Source organism: Phyllobates terribilis, unplaced genomic scaffold, assembly GCF_046119375.1.
Source record: "Phyllobates terribilis strain yellow unplaced genomic scaffold, ASM4611937v1 Scaffold_2__4_contigs__length_985480577, whole genome shotgun sequence".
NCBI lineage: Eukaryota > Metazoa > Chordata > Amphibia > Anura > Dendrobatidae > Phyllobates > Phyllobates terribilis.
This window is the reverse complement of record NW_027362762.1, coordinates 348,147,309-348,159,861: the sequence shown is the minus strand read 5'-3', so window position 1 is coordinate 348,159,861 and position 12,553 is coordinate 348,147,309. Positions and strand designations below refer to the sequence as shown.

At 48.8% G+C, this 12,553-nt stretch overlaps 1 protein-coding gene across 3 annotated transcripts in view; it reads left to right on the top strand.

Moving 5' to 3' along the window:
- The window catches only part of ALCAM (activated leukocyte cell adhesion molecule), a 136,944-nt gene that overhangs the window by 88,068 nt on the left and 36,323 nt on the right, over nucleotides 1–12,553 (top strand). For all 3 annotated transcript variants that reach the window (XM_073664614.1, XM_073664612.1, XM_073664613.1), the window contains exon 8: nucleotides 11,129–11,258. In XM_073664614.1, coding sequence (XP_073520715.1) covers nucleotides 11,129–11,258 — 130 coding nt within the window. The remainder of the gene's footprint in view (nucleotides 1–11,128; nucleotides 11,259–12,553) is intronic.

Here is a 12,553-nt window from a genome sequence, read left to right as displayed (position 1 = left end):
GAGTTCAAAGATGAAAACCGCTGCTGAGCAAAAAGAACATAAAGGCTCATCTCAATTTTGCCAGAAAACTTCTTGATGATCAGCAAGACTTTTGGGAGAATACTCTGTGGACTGATGAGACGAAAGTTTAACTTTTTGGAAGGTGTTTGTCACATTACATCTGGCGTAGAAGTAACACAGCATTTCAGAAAAAGAACATCATACCAACAGTAGTGTGATGGACTGGGGCTGTTTTGCTGCTTCAGGACCTGGAACACTTGCTGTGGTAAATGGAACCATGAATTCTGCTGTGCACCAAAAAATCCTGAAGGAGAATGTCCGGCCATCTGTTTGTGACCTCAAGCTGAAGCGCACTTGGGTTATGTGCAGATCCAAAACACACCAGCAAGTCCACCTCTGAATGGCTTAAGAAAAACAAAATTAAGACTTTGGGGTGGCCTAGTCAAAGTCCTGACCTTAATCCGAATGAGATTCTGTGGCATGACCTTAAAAAGGCGGCTCATGCTTAGAAACCCTCTAATGTGGCTGAATTACAACAATTTTGCAAAGATGAGTGGGCAAAAATTCCTCCAGAGCTTTGTAAAAGACTCATTACCAGTTATTGCAAACTCTTGATTGCAGTTGTTGCTGCTAAGGGTGGCCCAACCAGTTATTAGGCTTATTAGGGGGCAATCACTTTTTCACACAGGGCTCTGTAGGTTTGGATTTCTTTTTCCCTTAATTAGAAAAACCTTCATTTAAAAACTGCATTTTGTGTTTACTGATGTTATCTTTGTCTAATATTTACATTTTTATTTTGTGATCTGAAACATTTAAGTGTGACAAGCATGGAAAAGAATAAGAAATCAGGAAAGGGGGGCCACTGTGTATGTATATGTGTGTGTGTGTATATGTATTTATATATATATATATATATATATACACAGTACAGGCCAAAAGTTTGGACACACCTTCTCATTTAAAGATTTTTCTGTATTTTCCGGACTATGAAAATTGTACATTAACACTGAAAGCATCAAAACTATGAATTAACACATGTGGAATTATATACTTAACAAAAAAGTGTGAAACAACTGAAAATATGTCTTATATTCTAGGTTCTTCAAAGTAGCCACCTTTTGCTTTGATGACTGCTTTGCACACTCTTGGCATTCTCTTGATGAGCTTCAAGAGGTAGTCACCGGAAATGGTTTTCACTTCACAGGTGTGCCCTGTCAGGTTTAATAAGTGGGATTTCTTGCCTTATAAATGGGGTTGGGACCATCAGTTGTGTTGTGCAGAAGTCAGGTGGATACACAGGTGATAGTCATACTGAATAGACTGTTAGCTGTTTTTTTCTTGGCATAATACATATTCTAAGTAAAGAAAAACTAGTGGCCATCATTACTTTAAGAAATGAAGGTCAGTCAGTGCGAAAAATTGGGAAAACTTTGAAAGTGTCCCCAAGTGCAGTTCCAAAAACCATCAAGCGCTACAAAGAAACTGGCTCTCATGAGGACCGCCCCAGGAAAGGAAGACCAAGAGTCACCTCTGCTTCTGAAGATAAGTTTATCCGAGTCACCAACCTCAGAAATCGCAGGTTAACAGGAGCTCAGATTAGAGACCAGGTCAATGCCACACAGAGTTCTAGTAGCAGACACATCTCTACAACAACTGTTAAGAGGAGACTTTGTGCAGCAGGCCTTCATGGTAAAATAGCTGCTAGGAAACCACTTCTAAGGACAGGCAACAAGCAGAAGAGACTTGTTTGGGCTAAAGAACACACGGAATGGACATTAGACTAGTGGAAATCTGTGCTTTGGTCTGATGAGTTCAAATTTGAGATCTTTGGTTCCAACCACCGTGTCTTTGTGCGACGCAGAAAAGGTGAACGTATGGACTCTACATGCCTGGTTCCCACCGTGAAGCATGGAGGAGGAGGTGTGATGGTGTGGGGGTGCTTTGCTGGTGACACTGTTGGGGATTTATTCAAAATTGAAGGCATACTGAACCAGCATGGCTACCACAGCATCTTGCAGCGGCATGCTATTCCATCCGGTTTGCATTTAGTTGGACCATCATTTATTTTTCAACAGGACAATGACCCCAAACACACCTCTAGGCTGTGTAAGGGCTATTTGACCAAGGAGGAGAGTGATGGGGTGCTACGCCAGATGACCTGGCCTCCACAGTCACCAGACCTGAACCCAATCGAGATGGTTTGGGGTGAGCTGGACCGCAGAGTGAAGGCAAAAGGGCCAACAAGTGCTAAGCATCTCTGGGAACTCCTTCAAGATTGTTGGAAGACCATTTCCGGTGACTACCTCTTGAAGCTCCTCAAGAGAATGCCAAGAGTGTGCAAAGCAGTCATCAAAGCAAAAGGTGGCTACTTTGAAGAACCTAGAATATAAGACATATTTTCAGTTGTTTCACACTTTTTTGTTAAGTATATAATTCCACATGTGTTAATTCATAGTTTTGATGCCTTCAGTGTGAAAGTACAATTTTCATAGTCATGAAATACAGAAAAATCTGTAAATGAGAAGGTGTGTCCAAACTTTTGGTCTGTACTATATATATATGACGCGCCCCTGGGCCTGTGTCGCGCTGCGGTGCGCACGCGGGAGCTTACCCGGAGCCGGATCCGTGGAGGGTTGTAATCTCGTGGCGGTGACCCGGTCCGTGCCCAGGGAGTCAAACTAGACGGCAGTCTATTAGTAGTAAATAGTTGATGACTACGCCACCCGTTGAGTGCAGCCAGGAAGCTGCTGCTGCAGGGCAGACCGCTGAGGCCGGTGGTAGGATTGTGCAGCGTGATAGTATAACCCCCAACGGGAGGGGTATGGCCTCAGGGCAGCCGACGTGGATGATGGGGGTAGCAGGAACCACTCAGAGACGGTACGGTGTAGTTCAGGGTCTTTACTGGTAACAACGACAGACCCTCCCGGAGTACTTGCTAGCAAACGGGGCCTGGTCAGTCTTTGAGCAGATGGGATCTCCCCTGGCCAGGCGTAGTTGTAGGCCTCCCAAACTGACTGTACTCTTCTGGCTACCTTGCTAGAAGCTGATGTAAGTAGCCCACGTCCCTGAGTGTACCGTGTGGTGCTCACCCGTATGGCCGGTGACTCGGGGCCTTCTAATGGCTTCCGCTCCACGATGGCGGTGCTGGTCCCACGCGTGTGACTGTGCCTTCAGGCTTCTGGGCCAGAGGACCTGAAATCCCCTGCCCGACGGATTCTGCTGCTGGGTAGGAGTTAGTCCCCATAGCCTCGGACTCCGGGTCCGGTAAAGAATCTTCTTAGTCAGGGCGAGCTCTGTAGCTGCCAGCCCCTGACTCCTTGTAACTCTGCTGTTTCCTATGCTGCTTCTCTTCTCCACTCTCCTTGTCTGACTCACCCTGCCTCAGCCCCGGGTTTTTACAGGGGAAGTTCTTCCCCTCCCAAGACTGGGCAGGAGGTGTGGCATGCACAGGATCCCTGACCAAAGGACCTCCCACCTGCTCTCAGACATAATATCTCTATCACTGTGGCAACCAGACCCCTGGGGTGTCACATTCCCCCCTAGTGAAATTTAGTACTCCGGGACTAAACACATTTAGAAAAACATAACAAAGTATAACAATAACAATACTATAAGAAAAACACATAAGATGGTTACGGCGTGTCCGCAACCGGATGCAGTCTTTGAAGAAAAGCAAAGGTGTCCATTTCACCAACACAGGGAGACGTAACCAGGTAGGGGTCTGTCCTACCCCGAGTCCTTAACAGTCTCTAGTCCATCCTGGGTTACGCTCCAACTATATACAAGGATTCCCGGTAAATCCACCAAGGTTTCCTAAAAGTAACTAGAAACACAAAATTATACACAAGCAACAAGACACAGAAAAACACAGATAAAACAATTTATACACTTTAAATTCTCCAGCGTGCGGGTAACTGGCCTCTAGTGGCCCGAGTGGACCTACGGAGCTGACTGTCTGGCCCTGAACTACAGGGTGTAGGAGCTGTCAAGGGTAAACTGGGCAGCTGTCTACCGGCTCTTTGTCTCACTAGGGGTACGGCAGGCTCACTATAAGCAGAGGGTTGATTCTCCTGTTCTGCTTGTGTGGAGTCTTCTGCCTCCTGGACCGGCTGTTCTTCCAGCTCTACCCGTTGCTCCGTAGGTTCTTGGGATGATGGTTGGAGGAAGGTGAGTACGGGTACCACAACTGCACCATTGACTTGAGTCCAAGACTGAGGAAAGTCCCCGAGCACGGTACTAACCATATCTTCCCTTTCTTCCACGGGTCGATGGTCTTCTTGTTCCTCTTCAGGGTTCCTCAGTTGTTCGGGACACTTCTTCAGGTGGTCCCGGGATACAATGGCTGTGGTTTCCCCTCCGTCTTTACTGATGGTACAGACCTTCGGGTTCTCGTGGCTTGAGGGCAGTACGGTGTACGGGTCCTTCTCCCACTGGTCGTCCAACTTGTGGAGCCGTCTCTTCCTCTTCAAGACCTGCTCTCCGGGTACCAGGGGAACAGCGGGAGCATACTGGTTGTAAGTTTTCTCTTGTCTTTCCCTAGCCTGACAGAGACTTCGCTCCACGCTCTCCTGTACTCTCCGGTACTGCTGCTGCCTCTCTGTGTCCCAGTCTGTTTCTGGTGAAGTGTCCTCGGGGGTCAGGACTCCCATTTCCAGGTCAACAGGTAACTTACCAGGTCTTGCCCTCATTAGGTAAGCCGGGGTACAGTTGGTGGAACCTACCGGGATGTGGTTGTATAGGTCCACCAGATCGGGCAACTTTTCAGGCCACAGACTGCGTTCTTCCAGGGGCAACGTTTTTAGAAGATCCATTACCACCTGGTTCATTTTTTCACAAAGTCCATTAGTCTGCGGATGGTAGGGTGTCGTCCTTATCTTCCGGCAGCCATACAGATTGCAGAACTCCTGAAAGACCTCCGCTTCAAAGGCAGGTCCCTGGTCCGTCAGCACTTGGTCCGGGTACCCGTGTGGACGGCAGAAGTGCTGCTGGAAGGCTCTAGCTGCTGTTTGAGCCGTTAAGTCCTTGACGGGGACGACAACCAAGAACCGGGAGTAATGATCCACGATGGTTAACGCGTAGACGTAGCCACTTCTGCTTGGGGTCAGTTTTACATGATCCAAGGCTACCAGTTCCAACGGTTGCCGGGTGACGATGGACTGCAGGGGAGTCTTCTGGCTGGCTCGGTCCTTCCTTCTCAGGTTGCACGGGCCACAATCTCTGCACCACTTCTCGATGGTTCCCCTCATGCCTACCCAGTGGAACCGCTCGCGCAGCAGGAACTCCAGCTTTTTCCACCCAAAGTGTCCAGCTCCGTCGTGGTATGCCTCCATCACCATGGCTGCGTCTCTTCGTGGCACCACTACTTGCCAGAGTAATTCATGCGTCCGGGAGTTAACCATTCTGCGGCACAACTTCCCTTTGTAAAGGAACAGTCGACTCTTCTCTGCCCATAGTTGTTTGGCTTCCTCCGGAGCGTCTGGTTCAAGGCGAGCCTCCGGCCGAGTCAGCATCTCCTTCACCAGTCGGACGGCAGGGTCGCTGTCTTGCGTTTCCGCCCAGTTGTAGTGGGGTAAGGGGTTCAACGTAGCAGCCTGCTTACTCCTTACCCGGTGGGAATACTGAATAGTCCCATGACGGTGGAACGCAGGGAGTTCAACTTCTTCCAGTCCCTCCGGATCTTCTCCTCCGTCCGGCAGGTTGGGCATCCTGGACAGGGCGTCCGCGTTGGTATTGGAGCGTCCTGCCCGGTATTTAATTGTGAACTCGTAGTTGGACAGACGGGCCATCCACCTCTGCTCCAGGGCACCGAGTCTTGCCGTGTCCAGGTGTGTCAGCGGGTTGTTATCCGTGTACACGGTGAACCGGGAAGAAGCGAGGTAATGCTTAAAGCACTCAGTGATTGCCCATACTACGGCCAGGAACTCTAACTTAAATGAGCTGTAATTCTCGGGGTTCCTTTCGGTGGGTCGCAGTTTTCGGCTGGCGTAGGCGATTACTCGTTCCTTCCCCTGCTGGATCTGGGACAGTACGGCTCCTAGCCCGATGTTACTGGCGTCGGTGTAGAGGATAAAGGGCTGGCTATAATCCGGGTACGCCAGGATTTCGTCCCCCGTGAGGGCCATCTTCAGCTGGCGGAAGGACTCTTCTTCCAGCTCTTCCCATTTGAAGGGCGGCTTCTGGTTCTTGGCCTTCCGGGACTGGCCTATCAGGAGGTCCTGCATAGGTGCTGCCTTTTTGGTGAAACCGGGAATAAACCTTCGGTAGTAGCCTACCAACCCGAGGAACTGCCGCACTTCTTTTACGCTGGAGGGGCTTGGCCATCCCTTAATTGCGGTGATCTTATCGGGGTCGGGAGCCAATCCGTCAGCGCTCACCACGTGTCCCAGGTACTGCACCTTTGGTTTCAGGAGGTGACACTTGGAGGGTTTCACCTTTAGGCCGTAACTCGCCAGAGCCTCGAACACTTCCGCCAGGTGTTTCAGGTGGTCCTCATACGTCTTGGAATATACGATGACATCGTCCAGGTACAACAGGACCGTCTCGAAGTTTCTGTGGCCCAGACAACACTCCATTAGGCGTTGGAAGGTTCCTGGTGCGTTGCAGAGTCCGAACGGCATGCAGGTGAACTCGCTAAGTCCCATCGGGGTGGTGAATGCGGTCTTCTCCCGGTCCGCCTCTGCTACAGGAACCTGCCAGTACCCGCTAGTGAGATCCAAGGTAGAGAAGAAGTTAGCAGATCTTAAAGCAGCCAATGACTCCTCTATCCTTGGTAAGGGGTACGCATCCTTGTGTGTGATACGGTTGATTTTCCGGTAATCTACACACATCCTCATGGTGTTGTCTTTCTTTTTGACTAAAACTAATGGGGCTGCCCAGGGGCTACAACTATCCCGGATTACCCCAGCCTCCTTCATATCTCTAAGCATCCCCTTGGCGTGTTGGTAATGTGCAGGGGGTACGGGTCGATACCTCTCTTTTATGGGAGGATGATCTCCCGTGGGGATGCGATGTTCTACCCCCTTGACTCGCCCGAAGTCTAACGGGTGTTTACTAAACACTCTCTCATACTCTTGAACCACCCGATAGACTCCTTGTTTCTGATGTGAGGGAGTGGAGTCAGTACCCAAATGTAGTTGCTGACACCAGTCCTCCATGTCTTTCTTAGAGCCGTTACCTTCCTCCGGGTGAGATGGAGGCAAGGGTTCCACAGATTGTATAGAACTTTGATTAGTGGTATATAATTTGGCTAGCGTGGCATACCGGGGCAGGTACACTTCCCTCTCCCCGATATTTATTATGCGAATGGGCACCCTCCCATGGCGTACATTGACCACCCCCCGTGCTGTCAAAATGGTGGGCCTACTGTCTGAGTAAACTGGTTCTACCATTGCCTGGTAATCTCTACCTCTCAGACCAATAGCTGCCCGGCACCAAATCATCATTTCACTTTTTGGGGGCATGGCAATAGGAAAAGGGTCACACATTCTTACGCTACCAATCTCACCGCCGGAGAGTTCCACTTGTTGCCGTTGCATCAGTGCCCGGATCTCTTTCTGGAGCACCCGCTGCTCGCCGGAGCTGGCATTCTTGGCAACCTGCTGTAAAAGGAAAATCACCTCTGCAAGACAATTTTCAATTACATTAGTTCCTAGAGTTATTTTTGGGTGACTCTCATGTTTATCGATATCTACAATGATCAGTCCCTGTGCGGCCAGTTCGACTCTACCAATTTTGATGGTCACCTCTTTAAATCCGATCTGTGGCACGGGCTGACCATTGCTGGCGATGATACTCAAGTCGTCGTCGGGGTAGCGGGTAATATCCGAGTCATTCCAGTACTGCTTGAAGAGCACGTACGGGATGGTGGTGACCTGTGACCCGGTGTCCAGTAGGGCACTCATGGGAATGCCATCCAGTACCACAGGCAAGACTGGACGTCCTCCCACATATCTGTCGCGCCAGTTCGATGGGCCTGGTGATCTTTTTCCTGGGGGTTGGCCCTCTACCCCAGGTTGTGCCCGTTTAAAGAACAGTACCTTGCCATATGTCCGGGTTGATTGCAGCGGCGGCAGATGGGTCGTCCGTCCTCACTGTATCGGTCACTGGGTCTTCCTCTGGCCGGTGGGGTCCTCCTTGGTTGACGCCACGGGATGTCCTCCGGTCCGGATGCCAGCTGGATCTCCCCTGGGGTGGAAACCTGTAAAGACTGCACAGTTCGGGTTAGCGCAGCAACGCTCTTAGCTAGCTCTTGGACCTGATGGTGTAGGTCTGGAGCCGGGTCATTGTCCAAAGCCTGCGCATCAGCTCCCACAGGCCCTGCTGACAAGGGCGCCGCCTCCTGGTAGTAAGTGGTAGTGGGGCGTCTGTGGGTCACAACGCCACCTGGTGCCGGTTCTCGGAGCACCCGGATGGCTCTGTCCTTGAACTGTGCAAAGTCCAGATGGGGATCCTGTAAGGCCATTGCCCGCAACTGGGTTCGGTGGGCATTGCAATATAAACCCTCTATAAATTGTTCAGTCAACAGCCTGTCCTCGTTTCCCACCCCATCAGGGTCGGTCTGCTTTATGGCCCTCAGGGCCTCTTGTAGGTTTAGTGCATAGTCCCTTATACTCTCATGCGCTCGCTGCTTGCACCCGTAGAATCTAAGCTTAATCTCGGCTGAGGTGCGGGTATCAAAGGTGTCCTTCAGCCGGGTTAGTATCCCTGCGACAGTCTTCCTCCCAGGTGGCCAGGATTTTACTTCCCTTTTGGCTGCCCCGGTTAGTTGGGCCACCAGGATGCTCACTTTTTGCTCTTCTGTGAGGGGGTACACCTGGAAGAGGCTATCCAGCTTTTCTCTAAAGTCATGCAGGGTATGTGACTCCCCTGAGTACTGGGGTAGCCAAGCTGCTCCCGGGATATAGGGCATGGTGAAGGGCATAACTGCAGCAGCGGTAGCGCTGGCGGGGGTTGAGGCAGTGAAGCTCTCCTCCGTATCCGACATCTTCCTCCCCCCTAGTGGACCGTGGCCTACCTTGCGATGATCCTCTTCCGTAGGCCGCGGCTCCGCAGTGGATCGTCAGGGTTGAGGACCTTCCGTCGCGCTCCTGTGACGTCGGCGTCTGCTGGGCTCCTTCCAGGACCTTACGCAACGTCCGGACGTGAGGCGGGGCTTCAGTTCTCGCGCGCTTTCGGAGTCCACGCCCCTCTTCTTCCCGCGCGGCGTCCTCAAGATGGCGTCCAATGGCGGGAAAACTCCACGGATGGCGGGAAGAAGGTCGAAGATGGCGCCGGATGGCGGGAAAACTTCGCGGATGGCGGGAAGAAGGTAGAAGATGGCGCCGGATGGCGGGAAACCTTCACCACTGGTAAGTTTGAACAGTCTTTGCTTTTCAGGCACGCAGTACCCGGTGGTTGCGGGCACGAAATCCTGCCGACTACGCCAAAGTTGACGCGCCCCTGGGCCTGTGTCGCGCTGCGGTGCGCACGCGGGAGCTTACCCGGAGCCGGATCCGTGGAGGGTTGTAATCTCGTGGCGGTGACCCGGTCCGTGCCCAGGGAGTCAAACTAGACGGCAGTCTATTAGTAGTAAATAGTTGATGACTACGCCACCCGTTGAGTGCAGCCAGGAAGCTGCTGCTGCAGGGCAGACCGCTGAGGCCGGTGGTAGGATTGTGCAGCGTGATAGTATAACCCCCAACGGGAGGGGTATGGCCTCAGGGCAGCCGACGTGGATGATGGGGGTAGCAGGAACCACTCAGAGACGGTACGCTGTAGTTCAGGGTCTTTACTGGTAACAACGACAGACCCTCCCGGAGTACTTGCTAGCAAACGGGGCCTGGTCAGTCTTTGAGCAGATGGGATCTCCCCTGGCCAGGCGTAGTTGTAGGCCTCCCAAACTGACTGTACTCTTCTGGCTACCTTGCTAGAAGCTGATGTAAGTAGCCCACGTCCCTGAGTGTACCGTGTGGTGCTCACCCGTATGGCCGGTGACTCGGGGCCTTCTAATGGCTTCCGCTCCACGATGGCGGTGCTGGTCCCACGCGTGTGACCGTGCCTTCAGGCTTCTGGGCCAGAGGACCTGAAATCCCCTGCCCGACGGATTCTGCTGCTGGGTAGGAGTTAGTCCCCACAGCCTCGGACTCCGGGTCCGGTAAAGAATCTTCTTAGTCAGGGCGAGCTCTGTAGCTGCCAGCCCCTGACTCCTTGTAACTCTGCTGTTTCCTATGCTGCTTCTCTTCTCCACTCTCCTTGTCTGACTCACCCTGCCTCAGCCCCGGGTTTTTACAGGGGAAGTTCTTCCCCTCCCAAGACTGGGCAGGAGGTGTGGCATGCACAGGATCCCTGACCAAAGGACCTCCCACCTGCTCTCAGACATAATATCTCTATCACTGTGGCAACCAGACCCCTGGGGTGTCACATATATATATATATATATATATATATATATATATGTATGTATGTATGTATATGTATGTGTGTGTGCGTTATAGAGTAAATATTATGATACTATGTCACCGTAGTTGTACTAACCTTAAGAATCACATTGCTAGGTCATTTTTATTGCACATTGAATGCTGTAAAAACAGAACTTAAAAACAAATGTGGAGTTGAGTTATTTTTTGTGAATTTACTGAATGGAGGTGAAACCTGCAACAAAATCTGCTGTATATTAGCAGGGAGATCCATGGCTTTTACTTTCTGCCATGTTTGGCCTTACATCGATATTCAGTAGGGATCCACGGATGTTACATAAAACAGCCTTATCCTCAGTACCCACCTCAGCAGGAGAACTCATTTTTTTCAGCATTTTCCTTTTTGTTTTTGGTTTATCTGATTGGATACTATATACAGCACTTTATCATACAGCTATTATTATAACCTTATTTTTTATTTTCTCCATTTTTTTCATTTTTTTCCTTACTTCACAGTAGTAACAAAGCATAAATGATCTGAATTGTGTGATATGTGAAATGACATGTAATGCAAATATTAAATATTACATTCCTTGATCACAGAAGCCAACTCTTACTTTCCACTAGTTTCCACACTGAATAGGCAAATTGTGTGAAAAGATTTTCAATGACTTCCTTCCCTGTTTTCTTCAGTCTTTTAAGTACCTTGTTTTGCACATCTGTTTTCTTTATAGGGTCAAGAAGAAGGTATTCGTAGTTCAAGTGCCTACCTTATTACTGACATAAAGAGAAATGCCACAGGGGATTACAAATGCTCATTATTAAATAAAGTTATGATCGCCTCCACAATGGTTACTGTACATTGTAAGTAAATGTCATTCCTATTCCGCCATGTGCACATCCAGCCCGGTTATTCTGAAAATTGTTAAGAAGAACTAGATTCTGTATTGCAATAAATATTTCTGATTTTTCCGGAGAATGTGTTTGTTTTTGTAATATGTAGATAATATTGGAATTGAGGTCATTGCACAGTGGCAAACATTATGGAGTTTTCCTTCTTAGAATAATAAGAAATTTCATTTAAATGGAATGAATGTTGATATGTTTACAGCAGAGCATGGCTTATGGAGTTTGTATTTATATTGCCTATTTCTTGCTGCATATAAATATTTAAGACCTTTTTATTTATAGCTATTTTAGTTTTTGTATATTTTGGGATAGTTTTTTTTTTTGTTTCCTTTATGAATCACTTACACTCAGTTTAACCTCCCCCCAAAAAGTGAATACATGGAAATGATGCCATTGTTCTCTTTAACAAGAAAGAAAAGTCCCCAAGCTATGTCTGTCATGTCAGTGTATATGTCATACGAAGTCACTGCAAGTATGAAACATACAACAGAATTTTCCTACTTTGCAGAACGCTGCAGTTTTTTCTTCACCTGAAAGAACAGGTTTCAAACAAATCTATTTTTAAAACAATTTTCATTAGGTAGAAGTCCTAATACAGGCGTGGTGTGTCTGATGGCACAGGTTCATTAAAGAACTTTTTAAAACTTCTTGATTCTGTGGATACGAAAAGTTAAACAGGCTTTGTGACAGGTTTCACTAGCCTTAGCCGAGAGTCCCTGCAGTCACCTACTGGGTGATATTTGCTTAAAGGTAACTTTCCTGTAGAAAATGGTATCTGATCTGCAGGTAGGCTATTATAGAGAACGAGGAGCATATTTAGTTTTGTGGGGAAAAGTCTATAAGTAATTAACAGGAAGTGAGTGGCTGGCCGCAGCTCTTCCTCTTGATTACTTATATATACCTGAAGGCGGGGACAGTAATACCGGCGCAGATTGGGCGCAGGGCTTATGTCATAACAACCTCACGTGAGCCTTAGGAGCACAAGTGCCAACACCACTGGAATGACGCTGGCACAGTAGAAGAGTATACAGTGAAGGAAATAATTATTTGATCCCTTGTTTTTGTAAGTTTGCCCACTGTCTTTACATGAACAGTCTATAATTTTAAGGGTAGGTTAATTTTAACATTGAGAGATAGAATATCCAAAAAAAAAATCAAGAAAATCACATTGTATAAATTAGATACATTTATTTGCATTTTGCAGTGAGAAATAAGTATTTGATTCCTCTGGCAAACAACACTTAATATTT